Here is a 27,088-nt window from a genome sequence, read left to right as displayed (position 1 = left end):
CAGGTCCAATATGGCCCTTTCCCTCGTCGGACTATTGACATACTACTCTAGAAAACTCTCCTGGACGCTTCTTACAAATTCTACCCCATCCAGACCTCTGACACTAAGTGTATCCCCGTCAATGTTGGGAAAATTAAAATCTCCCATTACCACTACCCTATTGCCTCTACATCTTTCCATAATCTATTTACCTATTTGTTCTTCTACCTCACGCTCACTGTTGGGAGGCCTGTAATACAGTGCCAACAGCATAACTGCACCCTTTTTATTTCTCAGCTCCACCCATAATGCCTCACTACCCATGACCGTCATAGTGTCCTCCTTTAGCACAACCGTGATGATATCCCTGACCAGCAATGCAACTCCACCACTACCCCCCCCCCCCCTTTTGTTTCCCTTCCTGTCCTGTCTGAAGCATCTATATCCTGGAACATTTTGTTGCCAATCGTCATGCCCTTCCTTCAACCAAGTCTCTGTGATCGCAATAGCGTCATGCTTCCAGGCACCAATCCAAGCCCTACGTTCATCTGCCTTACACACTGTATTCCTTGCATTAAAGTAAATGCATTTCAGGCCACCAGTTCTTTTGCGCTCATCTGCTTCTTGCCTACTCTTCCCTTTACTAGTGCTATCTTCATAATTCTTACAGTCTTCAGTCTCCACCTCACTGCCTACTTGTTTTCTCTTCTGGTTCCCAGTCCCCTGCCACATTAGTTTAAAACCTCCCCAAACTCCCCCAAGGACATTGATTCCGGTCTGGTTCAGATGTAGACCATCCATTTTGTAATAGTCCCACCTTCCCCAGAACCGGTCCCAATGTCCAACAAATCTGAACCCCTCCCTCCTACACCATCCCTCTAGCCACGTGTTCATCCTGTCTATTTTCCATTTCTACGCTGGCTGGGACATGACACTGGTAGTAATCCCGAGATCTCTACCTTTGATGTCTTCCTCTTTAACTTCTCTCCTAGCTCCCTGAATTCTTCTTTCAGGACCTCCTCTTGTTTTCTACTTATAACGTTGGTGTTTATATGCACCAAGACAACTGGCTGTTCACCCTCCCCTTTTAGAATGCTGTGCAGCTGATCGGTGGCATCCCTGACCGGAGCACCTGGGAGACAACATACCATCCAGGAGTCCCATTTTCAGCCACAGAACCGCCTATCTACTCACCTCACAATAGAATCCCTTATGATTATGGCCCTACGAGTCTTTTTCCCGCCCTTCTGAACAGCAGGGCATTATAATTTAATATTTGTAATATCTTTAAAGGGGGAAAGGTGAACATCAAGTTATTGGATTCTAACTTTGTATTCATGGCATTAATATAGAATGGCATGATGGCTCAGTCATTAGCACTACTGCCTTTCAGCGATAGGGACCCGGGTTCAATTTCACCTTTGGGCAACTGTCTGTGTGGAGTTTGCACATTCTTCCCGTGTCTATGCCAAGTGCCCCTGTTTCCTCCCGCAGCCCAAAGATGTGCAGATTAGGTGGATTGGACATGTTAAATTACCCATAATGTTCAGGGATGTATAGATTAGGTGCGTTAGCCATGGGAAATGTAGGCAGAAGTGGATACTGCAGATGCTAGAGATTAGAGTCAAGATTAGAGGGGTTCTGGAAAAGCACAGCAGGTAAGGAGCAGGAAAATCGATGTTTCGAGCAAAAGCCCTTCATCAAGAACCCTTCAACCCTCTTCAGAGGGTTGGTGTGGACTTGTTGTATTGAATGACCTGTTTCTACACTGGAAGTTCTGTATTTTTAAAAAATTAATATTGGTGCTTGCGTGTAAGGGTTTTTTTCTTCTAATTTTGATTGTCTAAAGATATTAATCCATTATTTGGATGCAGTTCTTCAACTACTGTCCACTCTTTAATAGTACACCCAAATATTCACTTTTTATAGGTGTTTATAGGTGTCTAAAAAAGGTTGGTGTCAGTGTGCTATTTTAACCATCGTTACCATCCAACTAAAGTAGTTCTAAACTCATCCAATGTTGACTCCTGCCCTCTAGCATGGATGTTAGTCTGTTTTTTAAAGAGACTGATCAATGTTAAACTCCTTGAAAAGGAAATTATGTCCAAGGTGAGTATCCTTTTATTTAAAGTGCATTTTTTTTTTGGAAGAAAATGTTAATGACAGTTGAATTATATTTGAAGTTGGCTTCGAAAACAAATGTTTTACTTTGGTTGTAATTCTTAATTCACGTCTTTATTGCTGCTAGGCCATTGGGTGGTTGTTACTAATGTGAATGCTTAAGTCAGCTAAACACAGGCAAATGAAACAAATTCAGTTAGTAACCAGGTTGGCATGGGCCAGTTGGGCTGTAGGGTCTGTTTCAATGCCGTGTGAGTCTATGATGCTATCTAAGTGTTCTCAGGAGAAAACACTTCATCTCGCCAAGTCAGAAGAAGAGTTGCTTTAAATCTAGATTTCATTGCTGGTTATATGGTTTCTTGGGATCTAATGGATTTCAGGCTCATTTTTATTTACCTCTGTCATCTCACTTGGGATCTTGTTACAACCAAAATTGGAGGAATACGCATCTCCCTTGAATTCCAGGACTCCATTGGCCGCAACATTAATTTAAATGTTTACCCAACTATTGATTTAGTCAATATGCACTTCATCTGTATTAGGTTTAGAATCAAAAATATCTTGTTTCTTTTATAAATAAGAGTTATTGATTTAGTGCTAAAACAGGACTCATCCAGCAAAGGTGTAGAGCAGATTAAAATGCAGTTTAAAGTATGAAAGCATAAATGTTCACCTGTCTCAAATGCTTCACATGCATGCTTACCAATTGAAGGAGAAAACTATCTTTCTCTGCAGCCATTAAGTTTGAAAACAAAAACACTTGGGCTAAATAATGGTTTTGGCAAAAGTGAGGACTGCAGATGCTGGAGATTGGAGTCAAGTTAGAGTAAAAAGCGCAGCTGGTCAGGCAGCATCCGAGGAGCAGGAAATCGACATTTCGGGCAAAAGCCCTTTATCAGGAATAATGCATTGTTCTGCAAGGATAAAAGGCAATTTATCAAATATTCCAGATGGCTTTGAGTCAACATCCAGGTGCATGTACTGTAGATGTGTCTGACTGAGCATAAGCAGTTGTCACTGAGACCTTTCCAATGCAGTTCATTTAGGAAATGTTGAGAGGGATATATTCAGAAGTTTTTCATGTGAATAGTTGGATCACTGTTTCAGCTGTCATACTAGACACTGAAAAGATTTTTATTCAAAAAGCAGAGAACTAGCTCGGCAGGTTGTCTGTGTCTCTCTTTCTTTCTCCCTCTTTCTTTCTCCCTCTCTCACTCGCTGTCTCCCCCTCCCGAGCAAATGAGTAATTTGCATTCATAAAATCCAATTAATTAATATAGTCCATGTGTCTTTGACGTAAGTATCTCAATGTCCTTTGAGTGACTATTTTCTTAAGGAACACAGGTTCTGCTACATTCTCAATCTTGTCAAATGAACCACTGTTTACAATCCTTCAAACATTAGTCTTCAAAAAAAATGAAGTGTCTTCATAATAATTGGCACCAGAATGGTTTTTTGATAATACCTCCCTCAGCACCTATTTTGCTGACTGTCAAGGTTTCCAAGCTGGTAAGCAAATTGAGGGGCATCATAATTAAAAGTCAACTGAGGATAATAATTTTTCTTTAAACTGAATAACCAGTTTGAAAACTTACAGTACACTTTCTTCTCTATTTACTAAAAGTGTAGCTTTAATAAGAATTGTTTTGAATATTGTGGCAAACCTTGGTAAACTGAAAATGAAGAGCCAGTTCTTGTTTGCTCGGTCACTGGGTGCATTCTCACTGCGAGACAAGGTAGAAAAAATTACCATGGTTCATGTCTTTTTTCCTCAACTGGTGAGAATTCCTTTAATTTGTCCCTTTTCGTCTTCTGTTGTATTTTGTTATTTTCATTCATTTTATGATATGCCTGCATGTGTTTTGAAAATGCATGCTTAGAAGAAAGATTTCATCCTTCTGCTGAATACTAAAGAAAGCGAGAATCTGCTGTTTGAAAATTGCTTACAGTACAGGAGACTGCTGAGATTTTTCTGACCAGTTATCATTTTCGGTTGACCTTATTCTGGCCCCTAGCCATCTTCAATATTTTAGTGTTCTGTGCAAACAATGCCCTGATATCAGTTATAGAACAGAATATGAAAGAATTCAATTTAAAGAAGATGACTAAAGTCATGGTTGCAAATGTAGATTTTGGAATCTTTAAAGGGTCGGAGACTGAGGGGTGACCTTATAGAGGTTTATAAAATCATCAGCAGCATGGACAGGATAAATAGACAAGGTCTTGTCCCTCCTCCTGAACTTTTCTGAGGGAGTTCAGAACTAGAGGGCATAGGTTTAGGGTGAGAGGGAAGAGACTTAAAAGGGACATAAGAAATATGGAATGAAATGCCATAGGAAGTGGTGGAGGCTGGTATATTTACAGCTTTTAAAAGGCATCTGGATGGGTCTCTGAAGAGGAAGGTTTTAGAGTGATATGAGCCAAGTGCTCAACAATGGGACTACATTAATTTAGGATATCCAGTTGGACCAAAGGATCTGTTTTCGTGCTGTGCATCTCTATGATTCTGTGACTCTCTGCAGTGTTTATTTATATGGGAATAAAGTATTTAGTATATTTAAACCTTAGCATCATTTTGACTTTGCAGGAAGCAATGGATTATTTTTTGGAAAACAGAGACCACAAGTACATTCTGGAACCAGTTTCTGCCTCTGCACTGTTAAAGAGGAATGGAACCAAAGAACCCTTGCGTTCCCGGAATACTCCACGCATTGAGTGTGATGTCAATCTGAAAACAATTCCATTAAAACTATCACAGGTGAGTCAGAGGCTTCAGAGAGTGTGGCTCATTTGAATCATCTACCACATTGTCTTTTTGTAGATATTTTAATCAAACTGTTCTTCTGTGCTTGATGGTGTTGCTTCTGTTCTCATTTGGAATGATGGGCCATATGACCTCTTGAACTTGGTAAAAGCCTCAGTGTAACCAGCACAAGCACCATTTACATACTCTCCTTAAAACAGCAACTCAGTCAAAAATCTGAAGTCAAGAAGCAACATTGAAAAGAGTAAGAGAAAAGGCAACATGGGTCAAGAAGTTAACAGTTTGGTGATCATAAAATTTCTTCTTAAAAGTTAATCGATTGCATGTGAAAGGTGATGCTGAGGGAAACAGAACTCCACAGGTAGCAGGCCAGAGGGAAAAAAAACATAAGAAATGGTGAGATATGATGACGATGCTTGTTTGTTGGCAGATATGCAACTCAAGATTAGATGATAAAAATTTAGAACAAATGTAGAATTAACGCTATCTGTTAAATAGAAATTGAAAAGCACCTAGCATTGTGCATACTTCCTCATGAGTGTAAAAGTATAAATGTTTTCCTGTCCATTCACTTTGATAAGTGTCACAGCAGAATTATTGTCATTGTGCTTAGTTTTTGTTGCGTAACTAATTTTGTTTGCAGGGGACAAAATAGAAATTGACATTCTGAGGACTTCTGCCCATTCAGTCTGGGTTAAAATTAGACTGAGGCCTCCAATGAGTACTTAACAATGACAAGTTTGCTAATTTTCTTTTCATTACCACAAAGAGTCCTTTTAAATCTCTCTTCCCAGCATCTTCCGCTTTCGTCTCTAACAGATGCAAAGATATTATTGATTTCTTTGTCACTAAGATTGAGATCTTTTGTTCAACTACCCCTGTTACTTCCTTTCTTTACCATGATTCATCAGGCCAAAGTTCCTGTGAGGGTCCCTCATTGCATTACTTGTCCTCTATCCCCTCATCCCATTTCAAAGCTTGCCTTGTCCTTAAGCTTGACCTCCTTTTTCTCTACTTCAAATAAACTGCTAAACACCTAGATTCTCTTCCTGCCCTTTGATAGCTGATATTGTTAATCTTTCCCCTTCATTGGATACTGTGCCCATCTCCTTTCAAGCCTACCATGATTGTTCCTGTCAATAAAGGATCAGCCCTTGGTCATCCTTCTACCATCCTCTGTCCTTGCAAACAGCCACTGCTTTCCTCACCGCAGACCTGGCAGGTGCTGTCGTCTCAGAGTCTATGCTCATCTTTCCCAGAATCTTGCGTTTTTAATTTCTTCTTTTCAGATTTATGCTCCTGCTACAATACTGAATTGCTTCTTATCAAAGCCACAAATTGTATTCTCTGTGACTGACAAAGATGAACTATCCTTTCTCCTCATTGTTGACCTGTCAAACGGCCATCCAAAAAATCGACCAAACAATCTTTCTCCAACACCATTCGTCCATCATCCATCGAGGGGGATCTGCAGTTTTCTGCTTCCATTCTTAGCTATTCAGTAGTAACCAGAGAATCATCTATAATGGCTTCTCTTTGCACTGCCACATTCCTATTTCTTCCAACATAATAACACTCACTAAGTCCACTTAAATTCATTTTGTTAAAATTGCTCATTTGCAACAGCTTTACTATATTTGCTGCTGGAACTCTCATACATGTCTTTAGAGTGATCAAGGCTGATGATAATAATGTACTCAATAGTTTCTCAACTTTTTCATTCCATAAATTTAACATCCAAAGCTCTGCTGCCCATATCTGAACTCTCACCAAGTCTTATTTATCATCATCTCTGTGGCTTTCTGACCTATACTGTCTCCTGGTTAAGAAGTGCTTTGATTTTAAAATACACATGTTTGTTTACAAGTCCTTTCAAGCTCTCATCCCTTATCTCTGTGTCATCCATTAGCCCTGTAACCTTCCAGGCTATACGTGATCCTCTATCTCAGGCCTTTTGCGCATCCCCAATTTTATTTCTTCCATTAGTAACTGTATTTTCAGCTGCCAAGTTCTAAAGCTTTATCACTCCTTGCCTAAATCTCTCCACTTCCCTATCTCTCTCTTCTCCTTTAAGAAGATCCTTATAATCTACTACTTTGATGAAATCTATGGTGATCCTCCCTCCTATATCTTTGGCAGTTTTGTTTGATAATTGCCCTGTGAAGGACCTTAGGACTTCATAGATATTGTACAAAGGCTAGTTGTTCGTTCTAAGCCCACAATGGTTATAATCCACTTTCGTGCTCTATGCGAAGTGTTTTTAAAAACAAAACAATTCGGGATATAAATTGTGAATAATGTTTTGATTTTACAAGCATTCTTCTGGTTGTTGGCTTATTTTAGTGTCCCTCTCTACTTGTGTGCCTAGGTACAGTACCAGCAATTGATGACATTCTTGAAAGAAATGGAAAGAAAAGAGCGACAACTCCAACTAAGAAAATGGAGACCAAAGGTTCCTGTCAAATCAAAGTAAATCTCCCTTCTGATTAATATTTATTAGCTTCTGTGAGTAAAGTGAACTAATCTATTTGATTCCTTGCACCATTCCACTTTTTACATGTGATCCTGTTCATCTAGGAAGGAAATATGTTATTTTCGTATCTAGAATGCCATCAGAAGTGATATTTGCCTAGTGGCTTGGAAGTATGAGCAAGGCTGGTTAGATTCTGCCATCTTATCCCATGCAAATTAATGAAAGATAAAACACAGCTGTTTAATTCAATCCATTTCTGACCTTAAAAGCAACACTCTGGTTGCCTTTATAATGCTGGTGTAATTTACTGCAAGAGTCGGTGATTTTACTAGATAATTGAGACTTCACTCCTGTGGTTTATAGAATTGTGTCTTGTTACAATAAGCATTTATCCGTTCTTACATATTGCAATTCATGTTTTCTTAAAACTACAGCAATGATGTTGAGAAAACCCTTTAGTAACCCTTTGGTCTGCATGTAACTGAACAGCTTTTAGTTCCTTCATTGTCACACGAATGTGAAAACAAATTTTTTGAAATGTTATATTTACTACACAATCTGGACCATTGATGCAGTCAGCAGCATGGATATTAAAGTGTAAGTCGGACTCTGGCAACTGCATACTTGTGTGGAACATGGAGGTCAGGAGGTTGCTGTCTGATTTGTCCCTTCTCCAGATGCTTAATTATTCCATTATTTAGACAGAAACTCCCCATTGAAACATGTAGGTATGATGTTGCTGAAGTAGATATTCACTAAAATCCTCAGAGAAACTGAGGACTTGACAGTTTCAGAATTGGTCACTCTTAAGCTGAATGGTAAGTCTTAATTACTGCCAAACAATCTCTCTACTGCTGTAAATTAACTATTACGGTCGTGAAGTTGAAACTGTCACATCATTATTATTGTTGGAAAATATAAGCATATTAAGTTTTTTAAATATTCTTCCCCACCCCTCTTATTTCCCCTTCTCTTCTTCCAATATCTCTTGAAATCTGTTTATTTCACCCTATATGCATAACCTGAATCAACTACTTTAGCTAGTTGTGGCCATACACAGTTCACGTATATCCCAGATCTCCTGTAGAGTGTGCAATTGCCCAATGAAGCCTGTGAGCAAGTGTAGTACAATGAACTGATGACACCAGTTTCTGCTAACCACAGAATCTGAGCCATTGGGATTTTCCATTGCAAAATGACAAGTTGTAAACATTATTACATCTAATGAACCTTGTATAGCTTAGTGAATAAAAACACCACTGCATGAGCAACTGTACAACCTTCCGTACCCAGTTTATGCTGAGTTAACTGATCTCAGTGACAGCAATCACTGTTTACATCTCAGAGTTTTTGTTCCTGACTGGTATCCATTGATTCCTGCAGTGTGCGGATGTCAGGCAACACAAGGGTTGGGTTTCGCTTTGATGCTTGAACAGTCTTGTGCTGCACCTAATCTAGATGCGTGTATAAAATGTACTCGTACTGGACAGCTAATGGTGCCCAAGGGACTGTGCTCCAATATGAATTTTGCATCTTTGAGAGAAGAAAGAAAATTAGTGAATTAGGAAATTGGAGGATAGTAAGTAGTCACTTGAAAATTCCTCTGCATTCCAGTTTTCATTGTTTTAATCCCATTTTGGCATCCTATTTCAGGCAGAGTAGCCTGGACTGAAGTAGGACGTGAAGCACATTAGTAATCTCTGAAATATTTATGACTGATTTATGCTCGAGCTTTAAACAGGTCATGAGCATTGCCTGAAGTGCTTCTGAGTAGGTCTTATTGCTTTGTGCCGATCAGAGTAGTCACTTATTTATTAGGATGCTTCATTTTACAGAAGGATTTAGCTTTTTTTTAAATTTAATCTATTCTGTCCCAAGTCTGCTTGCTCTTACTATCATGACTTTTTGTAAGAAATTCCGATGGCAATGATTTTGTTGGGAATTGTTTCTACCGTACATGTTTACACAGATAATTCATTTTATAAATGTGTCCATAGTAAGTTAAAATATAAAATAATACTTGAATGAATGTCTTTTTCAACTATGTATCCTGGCATATCCTCTACTCCTGCATTATCTGAAAACTCCATTTGGTCTATACTCCCATGGAAGGGGTAGACCAAATGGAGTTGTAGAATTGTTTAATAAAGGATCTTATTGAAAAACTTATTGGAAAATTCTATTCTATACATTCTTTTTTCTTACAAATAGTTCACGTGAATGGTGGAATTTTGCCCTGAATGCAAATCTTGCTGAGATCCGTGAGCAGAGGAAGCGATTAAACTGGTCATATCTATTGCAACGAGCAAGAGATGCAGTATTTTATACAGAGAAATACCATCATAAGCTGCAAGGAAGCCTGAATTCCTTTGAAGATGAGGTGATGCAATCTTAGCTGTGAATAACTCATTTAAAAGCTCCAATACATTAGGGTTTCAGGGACAGCAGTTAGTACATGGGATTGTGTGGTTTGGTGGGTGTGGGGTACTTGCCTATTTGTTTGGAGGGTGTGGGCATATATGTAAAACAGAGAATTTGCTCTAGGGATGGTGGGAAAGGATCTACTTAGTGCTTCCATTGCAAATGTGGGTTTGTTTATGTGTCAATAGATATACTTGGGAACTTGGGCAGACATTTTACAATGAGTACTGAGAGGATCAATCGGGTCAGTGCTTACACTGTACACAGTGGGGCATTGAGGAGCTCAAAAAATGGTGGAACTGTAATCTGCTTGTCACCAGCAGTACAGTTGCAGCAATATATTTCACTTGACTGCTGCTGAAGAAATAGTGGTAATGGCCTGTCTTTCCATGGCACTGCTACTGAAGAATGCTTTTGGTTTGATTTAGGAGAATCTTTGACTTGTAAAAATGGTAAATTGCATTGCTTTTCTATTTATGAACTTGTCAAGTTGAAAAAATGCTTCATTTTCTATTTGATGATTAAGTAACAACAATACATGCATATTTTAGGGAAGAAGGGCTTATGCCCAAAACGTTAATTCTCCTGCTCCTTGGATGCTGCCTGACCTGCTGCGCTTTTCCAGCAACACATTTTTCAGCATATTTTAGGGAAGTCCTATTTCTAACCCTATCTCTCATATCTATCCCTGACTGAAGTGGTTGGAATTGTGTTTTTGTTTCCAGGAGTTGAAGAGAATTGAGGATGAACAGACCTTTGAGGAGTTGAAAATCTTGCGAGAAATTGTATATGAGCGGTTCAAAAAACAAGATACACTGGCAGAGGTCAGGATTAAGCAATAAAGTTTTCTTTTATACATAATTAGTATTTTGGGGTTAAACCAGTATATAATTTTTAAAAAAGGAAGTAACTCCATATAATGGTAAATGATCAGATTGATCCAAGATGGTATACTTGTGATTAAAATCAAGGTCATGACATTGAGAGATATACTCAATACCTGAGCCATGTTGGTAAGTGACTGACTTGTTTGCTTTATTTTTATATCCGAATGGAATAGGTCTTTCATAAGACCTTAAGAAATAGGAGTGGAAGTAAGGCCATTTGCGCCATCAAATCCACTCTGCCATTCAGTCATGGCTGAGGGGCATTTCAATACCACTTACCCACACTCTCCGCATATCCCTTAATTCCTTGCGAGATCAAGAATTTATCAATCTCTGCCTTGAAGGCATAATGCCCCAGCCTCCCCTGCACTCCGTAGCAATGAATTCCATAGGCCCACCACTCTCTGGCTGAAGAAATGTCTCCTAATTTCCATTCTAAATTGACTCCCTCTAATTCTGAGGCTGTGCCCACAAGTCCTAGTATCCTCATCTGACGGAAATAATTTATCAGCGTCCACCCTTTTTAAGCCATGCATTATCTTAAGTTTCTATTAGATCTCCCCTCAACCTTCTAAACCCCAATGAATAAAATCCCAGGATCCCCAGCCATTCATCGTATGTTAGGCCTACCATTTCAGGGATCGTCCATGTGAATCTCCGTTGGACACGCTCCAGTGCCAGTATGTCCTTCTTGACGTGTGGGCCCCAAAACTGGTCGCAGTATTCCAAATGGGGTCTAACCAGACCTTTATAGAGTTAAAGTACTTGTGTAGGTCACACTTTGATTGAGGCAAGCCTGCAAATCAATGATCCACGGGGCCTTGTAGCAGAAAAATGACCAATAATGGTAAGCTATGCAATTTTATCCAGGGATACAAAGTAGTATGTCTACTCACCATCAGGATCCTTGAGCCTAGTCTGTTCCAGTCATAAGCTCCATGGATGTAAATAAGTAGGTTTGTTCCTTGGGTAGAAATTTTGCAATCTGCATTGGGCAATCCTATTCAATGAAGTTAGATTAATTAGTATCTTCATTTTATAAGTTTATAAAATGTGGGTGTTCCTGGTTAGGCCAGCATTTGCCCATCCCTAATTGCCCATGTGAAGGTGGTAGTGAGCTACCTTCTTCAACCACTGCAGCCCTTTGGGTGTAAGAACAGCTGTGGTGCTGTTAAGAATGAAGTTTGATGATTTTGATCCTGTGGCAGTAATGGAGTGGTGATTGAGTTCTAAGCCAGCAGCCTGTTAAACCTGGTGATGGATTGTCATGTAGCTGAAAATAAAATCAAAAGAAACTGGATATCCCTGTCCTGCTATTGAAGATCCAGCAAATGGCAAGAAGAATGGCAGCCCAGAGATTAGAAGGGCAAAATATGAGTATCTTCTCAGGTCTCTCAAACATCAAGCAACTGGTCAGAGCAGTATTGCTGAAACTTTGGAACCACGTGTCAGACCATGTGGCTTGATATGCAGACTGTTTATCCCGGGTCGTCCATCTATGATGATGAGATGTTGCAAAAAATAATATTCAGTACTTGTATTTCTTGCAATCTAGGGGTTGGAGGAAGGTGAATGAACATATGAAGTGAAAATAACTAAAACAAACTACATAATTTTAATTTTAAAAAATTACCTGTAGAGATGCCAATGCCAGGCATTTAGTTGAAAGAAACTGAGACTGGCAAATTTCAAAGCATGAGCACAGCACGTGGGAAACTGTAGAGTTGTTGATGAGTGAGATACTGCTTGTAATTATGGCAAGTAAAAATAAGATTATCGTTCATACCAGTCATGTAACTGTTCTGCATTCAGGATTACTTGTAACTTGTTTGGCGGGTCTTTCTGGGAATGACTGGAGGTTTAAATTTCACTTTCTTTTCGATCATTCTAATAGAGTCTGCGTGAACCACCATCAGAACCTCTAAGTTCTTCCTCATGCCCACAATCTATGCATAAAAATCGCAGTGGCATGATCCAGTACCTGCAGTCTTGGTTCCCTGGATGGGCTGGCTGGTATGGATACTCCCAGAATCCTCAGCAGATGGAGCAAGATGTGACTGTAGAGAGCCTGACCGCTGAAGAGCAACAACAGTGGAGTTCAGAAGAGGAGCTCGGTAAAAGACTTGTATTTGTGCAATTCCTTCAAAAATAACAGTCTGTGTCACTGCAGTTCAAATTGAGCTTGATTTCAGTTGGAGCTTTGTACTTTGTGTTTGTGAAATTTTACTTTAGGAGCAGTAAGTTTATGTGGCACTGAAACAACTAACTAATGTTTCTCCTCGATGATGGTGTAAGTATCTTAACTCAGTCATGTTTCCACCTTTGAAATGTGCAGTTCACTAATAGTGACTGGAATGATGCTATCCGTTAATACAATGAACTACTTAATCAGGTTAAATGCAGTCAATTAATATGAATTTCACACAACATATTGTCCTCCGGATCCTCATAACTGGCATTAAATGTGGAGTTCTAGGCAAGTAGGAAAGCAGTAGGGTGGCATTCAGTCAAGAATCAGCCCCTGTAATCTGGGATAATTATATCAGTCTCCTACTTCATTGCTGACATTTTTTTGAAACACATTTGAAATATTGCTGAACTTTCAAATGTTAATTAACTATGCAAATCTGGAAATCACAGAAGGAATGGAGGAATAAAGATTATAGAACTGACCTCAGGTTGTTAGTTATTTTATCAGATTTTGTACAAATTTCATTGTATTTCATTAGATTTCTCTGTATCTAATGAATGCTCAGCCACAATGCTGATTCCCATTGGATCACAACATAAAAGCAGGTGATGTTATCTTAGTCTTCATCCTTTTTCAATCAGTTTTCTCCCCCTTCTCTCATTGCTGATCATCACTTCCACAGATGACAGGTTCTACACAGTATCCATCTTGTGGAGACATTTTTCAGTTGTGAACTTAGCCACTGCCTAAAGATTAGACCCTCTATGTTCTTAGCTGTTGTTATTACTGGACAAGTCAGGTCCCAGACTGAAACATAGCTTGATAGATCATATTTTAATTTGTTTTGGTTTTCAAATGTCTGTCATTGAAACATAAGCATTCAATGCTTCATGATAAAACAGAAGTTTATCCACAAAAGAAATGAGTAAAAAAAAAGAATAAATGAAACTATCTGTTTATAAAATGCATTCAAAGATCTTTAAACACGCAGTAAAAGTATGATCTCTTAAATTCTGAAATATTCCTTTGTAAATTAAAAAGAAAATAACAACTTGTGTGTAGTACCCAAAACACACTCCTGGCACAATACCCAAAGTTGAGTATTTCCCTTAAGCTTAAAAAAAATCTTGATCATCTAAACTGTTTGGTTCCAAATCTCTTATCCATACACTCAAAAACCCATTAATTTCAAAGTCAGGGTTAAAAAAGGAGTGTTTTGAAATAAATCAACATAGCTACAGAAATACTCTCAAGTACATTAACTTCAGACACAAAGAAAAATCCATGTCTCTCACTAACCCAGAATCGAAGAACCTAAACCTGCCATAAATTATATTTAAAAAAAACATAAATCACGCAGTTTACATTACACATGCAGTTGAGCTCAGGCAGCTCCTTCACCTGACATCTGTGGTTGTACATTTTTCAGGAGCTGTCACTAGGTAGTCCATGATTAAGAATCTTTTCCAGATTAGTGAGGCTAAATGTGGTATCCTTATTAGTAACCCCAGGTGAGATTAGCTGAGTTCAGAACCAAGATTGAATTCAAGATCATTTTTCTGCCTATTGTTGCATTTATCAGCAAACCAACTGGGGCACGGCATCTATCTATCCATCTTAAAACTTGATTAGTGATTGTGATATCCTGTTTATTGTCACTGGACATCTGTCACCATGTACATAGTGACAATTGCTACTGTTCAATTTTATTTTGTATTTCTTAATTTTGAGCCTTCGTTAATGCACTGATTCTGAGACTGGTCTCAAAGTTAAGTAATAAATTTATTAAGTTATTTGAATGCAGCAATTAAGTTATTTCAGTGCATAACTGGATGGCACAATTAATAACCATTTATATTGGTACCGAGTTGAGAAAACATGGCTTTTTCCAAGAATGGATTCGGTGAAAGATATTCTGCTGCAGTGGACATTTCTGAAGTATTAGTATGTTTTAACATTTTACAAAATGTCTAAAATTAACCACAGCCCTTCTGAAAAGTGGCATATGATATCCTTGCAATTTCTGTTACTATATCTGGAAAATTCTTGAATGTCAACTTGCTGCTTTTATTATTTACAACAGAAGGTAGATGTTGCTCAGGTAATTTAAAAATGAATCTTAGGCTCCAGACCCCTCACTGCAGCACAACTACAACCTTTATATTTTTTGTTAAATTTGTGACCAGTCAACTTTCTTTCATGGTACAGTGTCCAAATGTGTCCTGACATCATGCTTTAGTGTGACCGGGTCTCTCTCAGCAGTGCTCATGGCCACTTGGAATTCGTAATATATTATTGATGATTACAAATTGTAAACACTTTGTACCTGGTTGACCATCAGACTGGGATATTGCATGTATAAGATAACATATAACCAATTATCTGGTCATGCTGTGTAGTTTCTTGAAACATTCCATGGATAACTTTTGTTTTCGTTGTTTTCTAGCTGCTGATGAAATCTTTGACACCATGACTGACACATCGACCATGAACACATTCACAAGGAGGGACCATGTGTTTATCAAACTGAACTTCCTGCTACAAAGGGCAACTGTCAGCTTGCTCAAACGTGGAAAAGATACAGACCTTGATGAGACAGAGACAGCCTTTGTGGACTTGGAATTTTCAGGTAGTTTATGCTTGGGTTGTGATGATACCCTGGAGTCATTTCAGTTATTTATTTATTGTGAATCCTTGATGAAGGATCAACTCTCCTAATGCAGGGACGCATTAACAATGTCACTAAAAGGAAGAAAAATTAAAGGATAAAATATTAGTGATGCTTATGTGATCTCGAGTCTAGATTTTAAACCTTGGTGATGGTAGTAGAAAAGGCAGGCAATTACAGGTAAGTGATACTTCTGTTAAAATATCGCTGACTATATGAATATCACTTAACTTGGAAAACAGGCCAGTAGTCACTATTAAAGGCTCAGCACTAATTGATATTCTAATAACCTAACCAATTGTGTTAAAGGAATTTACCCCAAAGCTACCCTGATTATCTTGGTCATATTTTAAAAATCTGGGCATTTATTTAAAGCAGATAAGGAACCATTTTTCTGTGTCTTTGGAATTTCCTTTATTAAAAGGCAGTGGATGCAGAACATTAAGTATTTTTAAGGCAGAGGTGGATAGATACTTGGTTACCAAGGAAATAAAAGACTACCGGTGAGATGCAATAATGTAGAGTTGAGTTAAAATCAGATATGCCATGATCCTATTGAATGGTGGAGCATGCTCAAAGGGCCGAGTGGCCGCCTCTTGTTCCTTGTTCGTGCATTCATATGTAGCTGAAAGATGCAGGAAAGAAAAGAAAGGGAAAGTTTTCTGATTCCTGTCTCCTATTTGATAAATTTTGTGGCTTACCTATGATTGGGAGGTCAGACTTGCAGCTTTCCATTTGTCATTAAGTATTTTGATACTCCAGTCCCTGGAACCTTCCCTTGTTAAAAATAAATCTTCATTCCTTTTCATTTTTCAGTATGATAACCTTTAGAAACTAGAGCAAACTTTATTAGCTCAGAATAGATAACTTGGAGAAAAGAGAATGGATAATATTTTTGGGATGTCAGCTAACCATCTTGACCATTTTGATTTGAGGAAACTGTTCTGAAAGTGCAGCAGCGTGCAATTCTAAAACATTCTATTATTCTGGGATGGGAGAAAACTATTACAATGCCTTCTTTAAACCTTTCAGGAGTGAAAATTGGGGTGGAGTCCTCCCCTCGCACAGAATCATCCTTGTTCTCCATGCAACTGGGAGGCCTGTTCTTGCGAGACTTGGCAACACAAGGATCCTTATTCCCTGTCCTAGTTTCACCCAAACCGGTAGGTGTCAACGCACGTCAGTTATGTTTGAGTCTGTAATTTCCCTGTATTTTTTCTGTAGGCTGACAATTATTTTCTCTCAGTTATCCAATTCCTTAATGAAAGCCACAGTTGAATTTACCTGCACCACACTCATGAAAGGTGTATTCTGGATCCAAGCTACGTCCTACATAAAAAGAGATTTTCAGCTAGTCACCTTTATTTCTTTTTTTTATTTTCTTTAACTCGATGATGTCTGGTTCTTGACTCTTCAGCCAATGGAAGCAGCTCTCCCAATCTCCACCTTGCAAATAACTCATGATTTTCCAATCAAATTTCATCTTAACCTTCTTTAAGAACAATTGTAGCTTCTCCCTTCTCTGCTCTTAAGTGAAGTCTCCCATTCCTGGAATCATTCTTGAAAATCTTTTCTCCACCCACTCCATTGTCACCACCTTCTTTTCTCTTCTCACACTTAATGGAGTATGATGAAGACAAAGTAATGCTAACCTGTTTCTCTTAAAATTTTCAAGGAACCTTGTCACCAGACATTGCAACTTTAGGGATGTCACTCCAATATCAAGGTTTGCTGACAAGGAGACTCTACCGCTCCGATTTCCTGTGTTGGAAGGACTAACAATTTGATTATTAACCTGTTTGGCCATGTCATAAATGTGAACTATGATCATCAAGTCCTGGAATTGGACTCCAACCCAGAACGTCTTATTCAAAAGCAGGGACACTACCACTGCACATCAAGTCTTGTTCTCCCTGCCACTGCTACCACTACTAATTCCACTCCCCAGTCACGAAATTGCCTTCATGCCGCTTCGAGTTGTGTACATAATGGTATTGGAACTGGTACAATTCTGTAATTGAGATAAACCTATGTATCATTGCTTCCTTAGTGTTGTAGTCAATGCCTGTATTTATAAAGCTCAGGACCCTGTTCGGTTTTTGAATTGCTTTCTCAACTAATTTGTGCGCATTTACTCCAGGTCCCTCTATTCCAAACTCCCTTCCATCAATGTAAATTTCTTCTCCCTCTCAACAATGATAGGATCTTTGATTATCTTGAATCCACTATCTGAAATTCTAATCTTACATCCTTCTCTGTTGCTGCATCCTAGCCCACTTTCAAAAGCATGCGTATTCTTATATTTTTAAGAGTATCTTTGGCTAACTCTTATTTTCTCCTCCCTAGTTATATTGGTGTTTGAGTCCCCTTTATGAACAATCTTGGAATGCTAAATTATGTTGAAGTTTCCATGTACATGAATATTAATGTTTTATATATATATTGCAATGATAGGTTCATGATGTAGCTGATTAAAAATGTTCATAAGGACTTTGTTATATACGTTTGACCCAGGAAATGTTCATTTTATCATCTGCATTGCTTTGTTTACACTTCCAAACAAATATCACAATTGGAGCATGGGTTTCAGCTGCATAAAGTGGGTATGTAGTTGTTGGATTCAGGTCCAGGAACTGAATCAGTTGATATTATAGAATGATAGACTAGGGTCAGCTTTTACAACAACAATTGAAAATATTCTTATTTATATTTAATAATAACTTTGTGGGATCTCTCCCTCTGTATTCCATTGTTATTGCATTTACCTCTCCCAGAAAAATGGCACTGTGTCTGCAAGATGCAATTAGCTTGATTTATATTAACTCTTGTTGTTCTATCTGAGCGGAATCATAGATTTGCAACTGAGAACAGTTAGCCATGTAAAGAATTTAATCTGTGTGAATCCTTTCTGTTTCAGGAAAAAGATCCTGCAAGCTTATCTCAAACATTGGGATTACGCTCCACATTATCGGAAGCAACAGGTATGCATCCAGATGAGGCGTTATGCTGGAATATTTATTTTTCTTTTTATGACGGAGAAACATAGGTAAAGTCAAGAATTAGGTATCGGAAATGGCTTATTTAACGCTAGTCTCAGAAATAGTTTTCTGACATGTGTCCTGTCTTTAATTGTTATGAGGGAATGTTAAGGAGAGAAGATGAGTTGATGAAATAAATACAATATGACTGATCTAAATGTATTTAAACTAAAAATTCCATTGCTTTTTTATCTTTTTAACTTCTCACAAATTATGTTTGGAGAGAGGAGCGTTAAGAATGTCTGGATAATGGAGCTTTTAAGGATTTTCTTTGTGCTTTGAATTTGTACTTTGTGATTCAGTACAGCATGTTCTATTGAACTGAATTTCCATGATGAAGGGATAGCACCAGTGTTGGGGAAAATTGTGAGCGAACTATTGCCCAAGGAATAGTCTTTTTTTTAAAGAAATGTATAAATATTGCTTCTTCTATTTTACAGCTTTTGGCTCACTATGTAAGATGCCACCTGTGTTTGAAATGATTTATGAGAAAAATCCGATTCGCAGTAACTATGAGAGGAGATTGGAAGTTAGCAGTCGGCCTCTTAATATCATCTACAACCCTCTAGTTATCAAGAAAGTCGCAGATTTCTTCTACAAGGGCAAAGTGCATACCTCAGGTCAGGAAAAAAGAATGAAGTAAATTCAATATTATTTCCCAATAGGCAATAGATAATTTTTACCCATTTATCCACATCTTCGATGAATCACAACTTGCACTTGTAATTGCGCACTTTAGTTGGTTACAGCTGGGGAAGGGAGAAAGTCAGCCAAATTTCCCAATTTCATAGTGAGGAAAGCACCAGGCTTAGCTACAAAAAGCATATAACCTGACAATCCAGCTCTCCACTCCATCACTCTGAACTGTCATTTTGTAAAACTGCAGTCTGATGTATAATTTTGCATTAACCGTAATTTCTCTATTATAATGAACACTTGTATTGTTGGCTCCAGACATAAACATTGAATGCTTTAGTTAACTTCATCCGTCTTCCCAGCATATTCTCATGCTAAACTAGACTGGAAACAACTTCAGCTGTTCAATTTCAAATCCTATTTCTGTCTGAGACAAAGATCACGTCTTTCCTTCGATGTAACATTGACCATCATCCTCCCTTGCCTCAGACCATCTGCTGCTGAGCTCTTCATTAAGGACTTGGCCATTGGCAGACCCATTAGTACAAGCTTTCCTCCTTAGCATCTCATTCTGTATTAACTTGAGCTTGCTCAATCCTGTGTGGCAGTATTCTATCTCACATCAACTCTCAATCATCTATTATCCTGCTCTCATTGGAAGACTAGAAGCCAAACAAAGCCAGTGCTTCAGACTTAAAATTTGCATTTGTTCCCTTTATACCTATTAAGTAATATGATTTAAATCTACAGCTCCCTATGTATTTTAACTCTGGTCTCTAATTCCTGACATCACTCGTTATTGGCTATGCCTGGAGCTGTTGGGGGGGGAGCCTATGTTTTGAAACTCCCTCCATTAAGTGCTTAAATCCCACTTCTTCAACCAATGTCTTTATTTTACCTCCTAATATTTCCTTTCATACATACTAATTTCTCTCACTTCTCGAGGTTTACATTGAAGGTGCTAAGTAACTAAAGTTGTTGTTACAGCTATCTTTCATCATATCTTGTTAACAAAGTTTGTCATTTGTAAGCAATGCCTAATTGGGTAAAGCCCAATACGATTTCCAGCACCTTGAGAATAATATTGCAGTGAGAAGTTGATACAGAGAGAGGAAGGATGAAAATATTGAAACAATAAACTATATTTTAACATGTACAGATATTTTTTCCCAGGCTTTGTCCTTGGTATGGTAATATTCTTATGTCTACTGTTTGTGCTTAGATTGCTTAGGAATAAGGGAGAGTTTTGAGTAAGGTAAAAGAAGCTCAAATATTTACAGCATTCTCCCACAACGTGGACTACAAAACTAATAATCTAGATTGCCTGTCAAAGGGCAAGATATTCTGACAATTCACAAATAGGGTTTGCGTCGAAGAAAGCTCATCCATATGTTTATTTTCTTTTTGTACAAATCACACTGCATTTTTTTATTTTTTAGTTTGTTAATTAGGATCTGGAGCTTGCAAACTGATACATTTTTATATACTTTGTAGGCTTTGGTTACCAGTCAGAACTCGAACTACGGGTAGCAGAAGCTGCAAGACGGCAGTACAACAAACTGAAAATGCAAACAAAGGCTGAAATCAGACAAACCATTGACCAGCTACTGGTGGGCGAATTCATTGTAAGTTGCATTCTGCATTTTCTAAAATTTGCTGCAGTAATTTTTTTAGTTAACCTATTTTTCTGACCAGAGATGTTGTTACACATTTATGGTGCAAGTGGAACTTGAACCCAGGCCTCTCGGACCAGGAGTAGGGATACTACCATTGTGCCACAAGAGGGCTGCACTAATCCTTAATGGCAATGTATAATTTAAGCAATTTTTCCATTGTTGCTGAACCTCAATTACAAATAGGCCATCTCACAAAATCTTTCATACTACTTCTGAAATTAAGGGATAAATTTTATTATTTGACAAGTTGGTTAGCAAATTGTCTATTCAGTGGCTATTCAGAATTAATGATCCAACACATTTCTTATCAATTAAATTCCTAGATGATAAATCATGCAATTGATAAATCTTGTTTAATGGTCCAGTGTGTTTTCAATTCTTGTCATGCCATGTTCTGTTCCAAAGTTGCTAAACTGTGTTATTCATCCAAACTTGTTCTGTATTTCAATTCTTTGCTGTCAGATATCAAAGCATTAAGCACAGTTTGACCTTTTTAGAAATGCCACCTAAGTTGCCGACTGAAAATGAGCATCCTTTGAAGAAAGCCTATCCCATATTTTTGACTGGATGTAATGCACCACAATGTTAAAATTTTTGATCTTAAAATACAAGATCTTCCTGTGATGGATAAGGTTTTAATCAATTACCTATTTTCTGTGAGAAGAATGGCTATTGGACAAATATTAAATTCACCGTACATTCATAACTTGTGTCAAGTTTGGGATTATTATTCAGAATGGAGGAGGAAAGATGGAATGAACTTTATCCACCATAGTTATAGTAAATAACCAACATAGCCAACACGGTGTCTCAGTGGTTAGCACTGTTGCCTCACAGCACAGGAGACCAAAAGTTTCATCCCACCCTCAGGTGACTGTGTCTGTGTGGAGTTTTCACATTCTCCCTGTGTCTGCATGGGTTTCTACCAGATGTTCGACTTTCCTGCCACAGTCCAAAGATGTGCAGGTTAGGTGGATAGGCCATGCTAAATTACCCATAGTGTCCAGGGATACGCAGGCTAGGAGGATTAGCCATGGGAAATGTGGGATTACAGGGATAGAGTGTATATATGTGTCTGGGTGGAATGTTCAGAATGGTGGTGTGGACTCGATAGGCTGAATAGCCTGCTACTGGATTAGTGGTGCTGGAAGAGCACAGCAGTTCAGGCAGCATCCAATGCTGCCTGAACTGCTGTGCTCTTCCAGCACCACTAATCCAGTATTTGATTTTCAGCATCTGCAGTCATTGTTTTTACCTTGAATAGCCTGCTGTCATACTGTAGGGATTCTATGAAAGCATTGTCCCCTCTGTGACAATGTACTGGTTTCCATTAAATTGGATTCAGAGCTATTCTTGAAAGCAGTAAATTCTGGGTAGGGATAGCAGCATTGTTACAGAACTGATCCTATAAAATTGGGTTAATAAGAATTTCACTTGAAAGTAAAACCACTGAATTGAGTTTAATATTACTGAGGGTTGTCTGGCCTCATTTCAGCAAATTTCTGACTTGGGAGTGAATGTAGATTGACACAAACTATGATTACAGGGTACTTTCCTCACAATGATATGTGCAGCAAGATCAATGCTACGTAATGTGCGACTTAGGAGCAACTCAGAGATTGATTATTTTACTTGTGCCATGTAAGATCATATAAAGAAGTTGGTACTACATTATTAAATATCTTTGAATTTTCCGTTATTAATCAAATGGTCAGTAGGAGTTTTCACCAGGAAGAATTAGCACATAACAATGTTATCTAAAGATCTTATTGGAATTTTTGTTTTTGGTAGGAAAATGACAAACGCTGGATGATGAAATTGGACATCTCCGCTCCTCAGGTGATTTTTCCAGACGATTTCAAATCTCCAGATTCCGTACTGATTGTTGTGGATTTGGGTCGAATTCTGCTTACAAATTTTGGAGGTAAGTTTTCTTCAGTCAGTTATCAATGTCGCTCCTAGTAAAAGTCACTTGGAGTTCTTAATGATATTATGCATATGAGTGCTCAGTTTAACAGGTTACTAGTTATCCATCAACTTCATTGCTTTCGTATAACATTTAAAGGGCTGTGGGTCAAACCATTCTGGTATATAAGGAGATGGGTCTTTTCTGCTGCGAGGAGAGCTGGTGATGGCCCTGTGTCACTTCTTTTTGGGAAACCCATCCAAATGAGTGCCTGAATCTGCTAAATAAAGTGCCCATTATGCATTTGATTGGGTAGGGAGAGAGCATGTTTTTAATCTTGGTTTTCCATTAAATATATAGGCACTGGTAGGTTTACCAAGAAAATAATTGCCATGAAAATCTAAGCTGGCTACCATCCAAAAAATAGGTTCACATTTAAATTAAAGAAAATTATACTTGAAATGTTAGCCTGTCTTTCTTTGAGATATTCATCTGCTGTAGCTGTTCATTTGTAGTATTTTTAGTTCTAATTTAAAATTTCCCAATGTCCTCTTAATTCCATTCTTTGTACTTACAGATGAGCCAAAAGGTAGAGCCAATGGAGGATTTTCAGTCCAAGATGAAGAAATCAGTGATGATGAGTACAAGACACCACTAGCCACGCCACCCAACACCCCTCCTCCAGAGCCGAGCTCTGATCCCGGAATAAAGACCCCAGAGTTTCTGACTTTAGGATTTACTGAAGAGCAACTGCAGCAACATTTTATCAACAATAAGCTTTATGAGAAATACTCTCTGTCCTTCATGGACATGCAGATCATGGTTGGACGAGTCATGGACAATTGGAAGCACGTTCAGGACAGCGAAGTTGGACCAACACATGTCGTTGAGAAATTTAATGTGCTGTTGCAGCTAGAACGGCGGTTAATGTACACCTCTGATCCAAATCATCCTGGTGCGATGCTGTCTGGGACGTTGCCTGAGCTGAAAATACATGTGAATGAAGATAAAATCACAGCATTGCGCAATTTTTTGTTGAGAGTGACTGCTTCTGAGGTGCAGCAGAAATCAGGTGAGCAGCAATCTCTGCGACGAGAGAAAATCTTTAAGAAAGTGGATAGCCGAGGGAAGCTGCTGGATTCAAAGATGAGCTTGACACAGAGCGTGATGTCACTTGAGCAGCATACACGTGAGGTATTGGTTGAGTCCAAGCTACTTCTAGCAGAGTTCAAAGTCAATTACATGCAGCTGGGAGTTGAGAGTTGTGGACGGTACATTTCTGTCTTGAAAGTTTTTGGCATCAACTCCAACTTTGTGAAGAGGCCCTACGACAGTGAAGTGACACTTACTGTACATGGATTGTTGTTGGTGGACACTGTCCAAACCTATGGTTCAGACTTTGACTTGCTGATGGCTTCACACAAAAACTTGAGTTTTGATGTTCCCACTGGCAGCCTTCGAGATAGTGGGGCCCAATCCCCCGTGTCTCCTCACTCATCTGTCACTACATCAGTCAATGGTACCTCACTGGATAAAAAAACTACATTGAGCAACTCTTCAGCGTTGGAAGAGCAAGTAACTGCATCCTGTCCTGCTCAGGACCAGGATGTCCTAATTAAACTGGAATATCAGTTTGTGAGCTCCGACTGCCCATCTATGAACTTGGATAGCTCTTTACAGGTCATGTCATTGCAAGTTAATAACCTGGACATCATCCTTAATCCTGAAACCATGGTGGAACTGATTGGCTTCCTGCAGAAATCCTTTCCAAAAGGCAAAGATGATGCAAGTCCACAGCCGTCACATGTAGATCCAGCAATGAGTTTTGAGGACCGAGAATCTATTCAGTCTACATATGATCAGAACACACAGGTGGCAGTAGAAATTCATCGACTCAATGTACTGCTCCTCCGGACTGTTGGGCTTGCAAGTGGGGAGAAATTGGGGAGAAAAATCGCTACAGCTAGTATTAATGGCACAAAGGTAAATGTTTCCATGGGCAGCCGATTTGAAATGCATGGCTCTCTTGGCTGTCTTCAACTAGTGGATTTGACTCAGGATGAAATAAAGAACCATTTTGTGGTGAGCATTGGAAATACAGAAGCATATGAAGCAGTAAGTGACTTTGGTTTCTTTCAGTCTATTTTCATGAGACCTGAAACTGAGATGAACCACAGTGAAGCACTGAGCTTTAAATTTGTCGAACAGTCAAAGGAAGAGTTTTTGCTGAATCTGCACATGGCGTCGTTACATTATAACCATTCCCCCAAAATTCTTAAAGAACTCACCTTATCTATGGATGAACTCGAAGATAACTTCCAAAACATGTTGAAGAGTGCAGCATCCAAAGTTTCTACTGTTCTGGTGAACAAAACAGCAGAGTACAGTGAGATGGTTTTACTTTTTGAGAAACCACGGAAGGCGCGGGACACATTTGGTTTTGAACTTGAAGATGATGTAGACGGTAGGATGGATTCTCCTCAGCAGAACCCGGTAAAATTAATCTTGAACATCAATATCGAGTCGCCAGTAGTCACAGTCCCACGAAAACCTGGAAGCTCTGAGTTGTTGGTTGGACACTTGGGCCGGACTTCAATCCAGAACTTTGTGACGGGTGAGGATGATTCTGGGAGAAACCGGTTGCAGGTCGAAATTAAAGACATTAAACTGTATTCCCTGAATAACAATGTGCGCAGCTGCAAGCCAGATACCAATGAGTCATCTCGGCCAGGTTCAGGTGCTGCCAGTGTCTCCAGCCAGGAAGAACTACATTTCACGCGGCAAGATTTCTTTAATTCCGTGCAGAAGGGTCAAGGTCAGTTCACAGAATACAATAGCCTTTATTGTCACATGCGCTTGAATGAGTGCAGTGCAAGTTTGTAATGTTGCCTCTCGACACCATCTTAGGTACATAAGTGTTGTCACAGAATTGCAGTAGTGAAAAGAAAATTAGCATGGGAATATAGAGTTTAAAATAATGCAGAATGATAATAAAATGTGACTATGAAGTATTCTAGTTCTAGTCCTTTTCCAACATGATTTCGTGCCCACTGGGCGTCAGAATACTGCCTCCACGTGCTGGCTTCCCTCAGGGGCTGGCTCTGCTCCTCGCTGCAGGACTCTGCTTGCTCTGCTCCCCACTCTGGGACTTGGTCCATGCTGGGCTCTGCTCCCCACTCTGGGACTTGGTCCATGCTGGCTCCGCTTACTATGCTCCCCACTCCGGGACTTGGTCCATGCTGGGCTCTGCTCCCCACTCCGGGACATGGTCCATGCTGGGCTCTGCTCCCCACTCCGGGATTTGGTCCATGCTGGGCTCTGCTCCCCACTCCGGGACGTGGTCCATTCTGGGCTCTGCTCCCCACTCCGGGATTTGGTCCATCCTGGGCTCTGCTCCCCACTCCGGGATTTGGTCCATGCTGGGCTCTGCTCCCCGCTCCGTGACTCGGCCCATGCTGGGCTCTGCTCCCATCTGAGACTCTGCCCCCTCACCCTGCTCCACACTTTGGGACTCAGCCCATGCTGGTTCTGCTTCCATCTCCAGGACTCTGATTACCCCGCGTACTCCACTGACTCTGCTTGTTCTGCTCCCGTCTCCGGGGCTCTGCCTGCATATTGGCCTGGTACATACCATTTTTGTTTTATACAATCGAAATCCAAGTGAAGTCCCAGTTTCCTGGTGGCTTAGTCAAACAGTGCACTGCACACTGTCGTAATGAATCTTAGCGCCCAAGAAGGTGCTTTGGGTTTTTGTGTGTGCGCGTGAGTATATGTGAGATGTGTGTATGTGCATGTATATTGAGAATGGACTCAGGCTGATGTGCCTGTGAGCCTTTCCTGAAGGACATTCATTGTCTTTGAAGTTTGGAATGGTCACTTATCTGGGCAGAGCAGAGTGTCTCACCTCAGTGGAAATATGGAGAGAACATTGAAGTAATCATTTAATGCCAGTTGGTGCTCATGTGTACCTAGTTCTAGTTAAAGACTGTTGTCTTATTTGGTAGAGTTGTACCATATTCATATTGTTGATTTCTGTTTCCAGCCTTTCATATTTTGAATGACACCACAATCCAGTTTGTCTTAGAGAAAATTCCAGTTGACTCAACTCCAGGTTTGTCTTTCCCAGCTGAAAATTCTTCAGATTCCTTTGAGACCACCAGTAAGATGAAGATTGAGGGAAAGTTTGTCAATCCTCTTAAGGTAAAGTAGCAGGGTCATTCCAGTTTCTGCAGATTATATTTGTAATAGGTTTTCTAATTATGTGGAGTCACCCTCATTGCAAAACTATTATTTCCTGTGTATTCCTCTTTTATGCTCTTAAGTCAATT

The 27,088-nt window shown here is 39.3% G+C and overlaps 1 protein-coding gene across 4 annotated transcripts in view; it reads left to right on the top strand.

Annotated features, from left to right (window-relative positions):
• The window catches only part of vps13d (vacuolar protein sorting 13 homolog D), a 290,218-nt gene that overhangs the window by 25,634 nt on the left and 237,496 nt on the right, over nucleotides 1–27,088 (top strand). For all 4 annotated transcript variants that reach the window (XM_072586664.1, XM_072586661.1, XM_072586662.1 and 1 more), the window contains exons 7-19: nucleotides 4,688–4,858; nucleotides 7,233–7,333; nucleotides 9,549–9,717; nucleotides 10,484–10,582; nucleotides 12,540–12,759; nucleotides 15,283–15,465; nucleotides 16,537–16,667; nucleotides 18,422–18,485; nucleotides 18,983–19,162; nucleotides 20,673–20,803; nucleotides 22,646–22,778; nucleotides 23,338–25,575; nucleotides 26,803–26,960. In XM_072586664.1, coding sequence (XP_072442765.1) covers nucleotides 4,688–4,858; nucleotides 7,233–7,333; nucleotides 9,549–9,717; nucleotides 10,484–10,582; nucleotides 12,540–12,759; nucleotides 15,283–15,465; nucleotides 16,537–16,667; nucleotides 18,422–18,485; nucleotides 18,983–19,162; nucleotides 20,673–20,803; nucleotides 22,646–22,778; nucleotides 23,338–25,575; nucleotides 26,803–26,960 — 3,978 coding nt within the window. The remainder of the gene's footprint in view (nucleotides 1–4,687; nucleotides 4,859–7,232; nucleotides 7,334–9,548; nucleotides 9,718–10,483; nucleotides 10,583–12,539; nucleotides 12,760–15,282; nucleotides 15,466–16,536; nucleotides 16,668–18,421; nucleotides 18,486–18,982; nucleotides 19,163–20,672; nucleotides 20,804–22,645; nucleotides 22,779–23,337; nucleotides 25,576–26,802; nucleotides 26,961–27,088) is intronic.

The sequence above is a fragment of the Chiloscyllium punctatum genome, chromosome 16, assembly GCF_047496795.1.
Source record: "Chiloscyllium punctatum isolate Juve2018m chromosome 16, sChiPun1.3, whole genome shotgun sequence".
NCBI classification, from domain to species: domain Eukaryota; kingdom Metazoa; phylum Chordata; class Chondrichthyes; order Orectolobiformes; family Hemiscylliidae; genus Chiloscyllium; species Chiloscyllium punctatum.
Note: the sequence above shows the minus strand (reverse complement) of the source record. Positions and strands in the feature narration are given on the sequence as shown.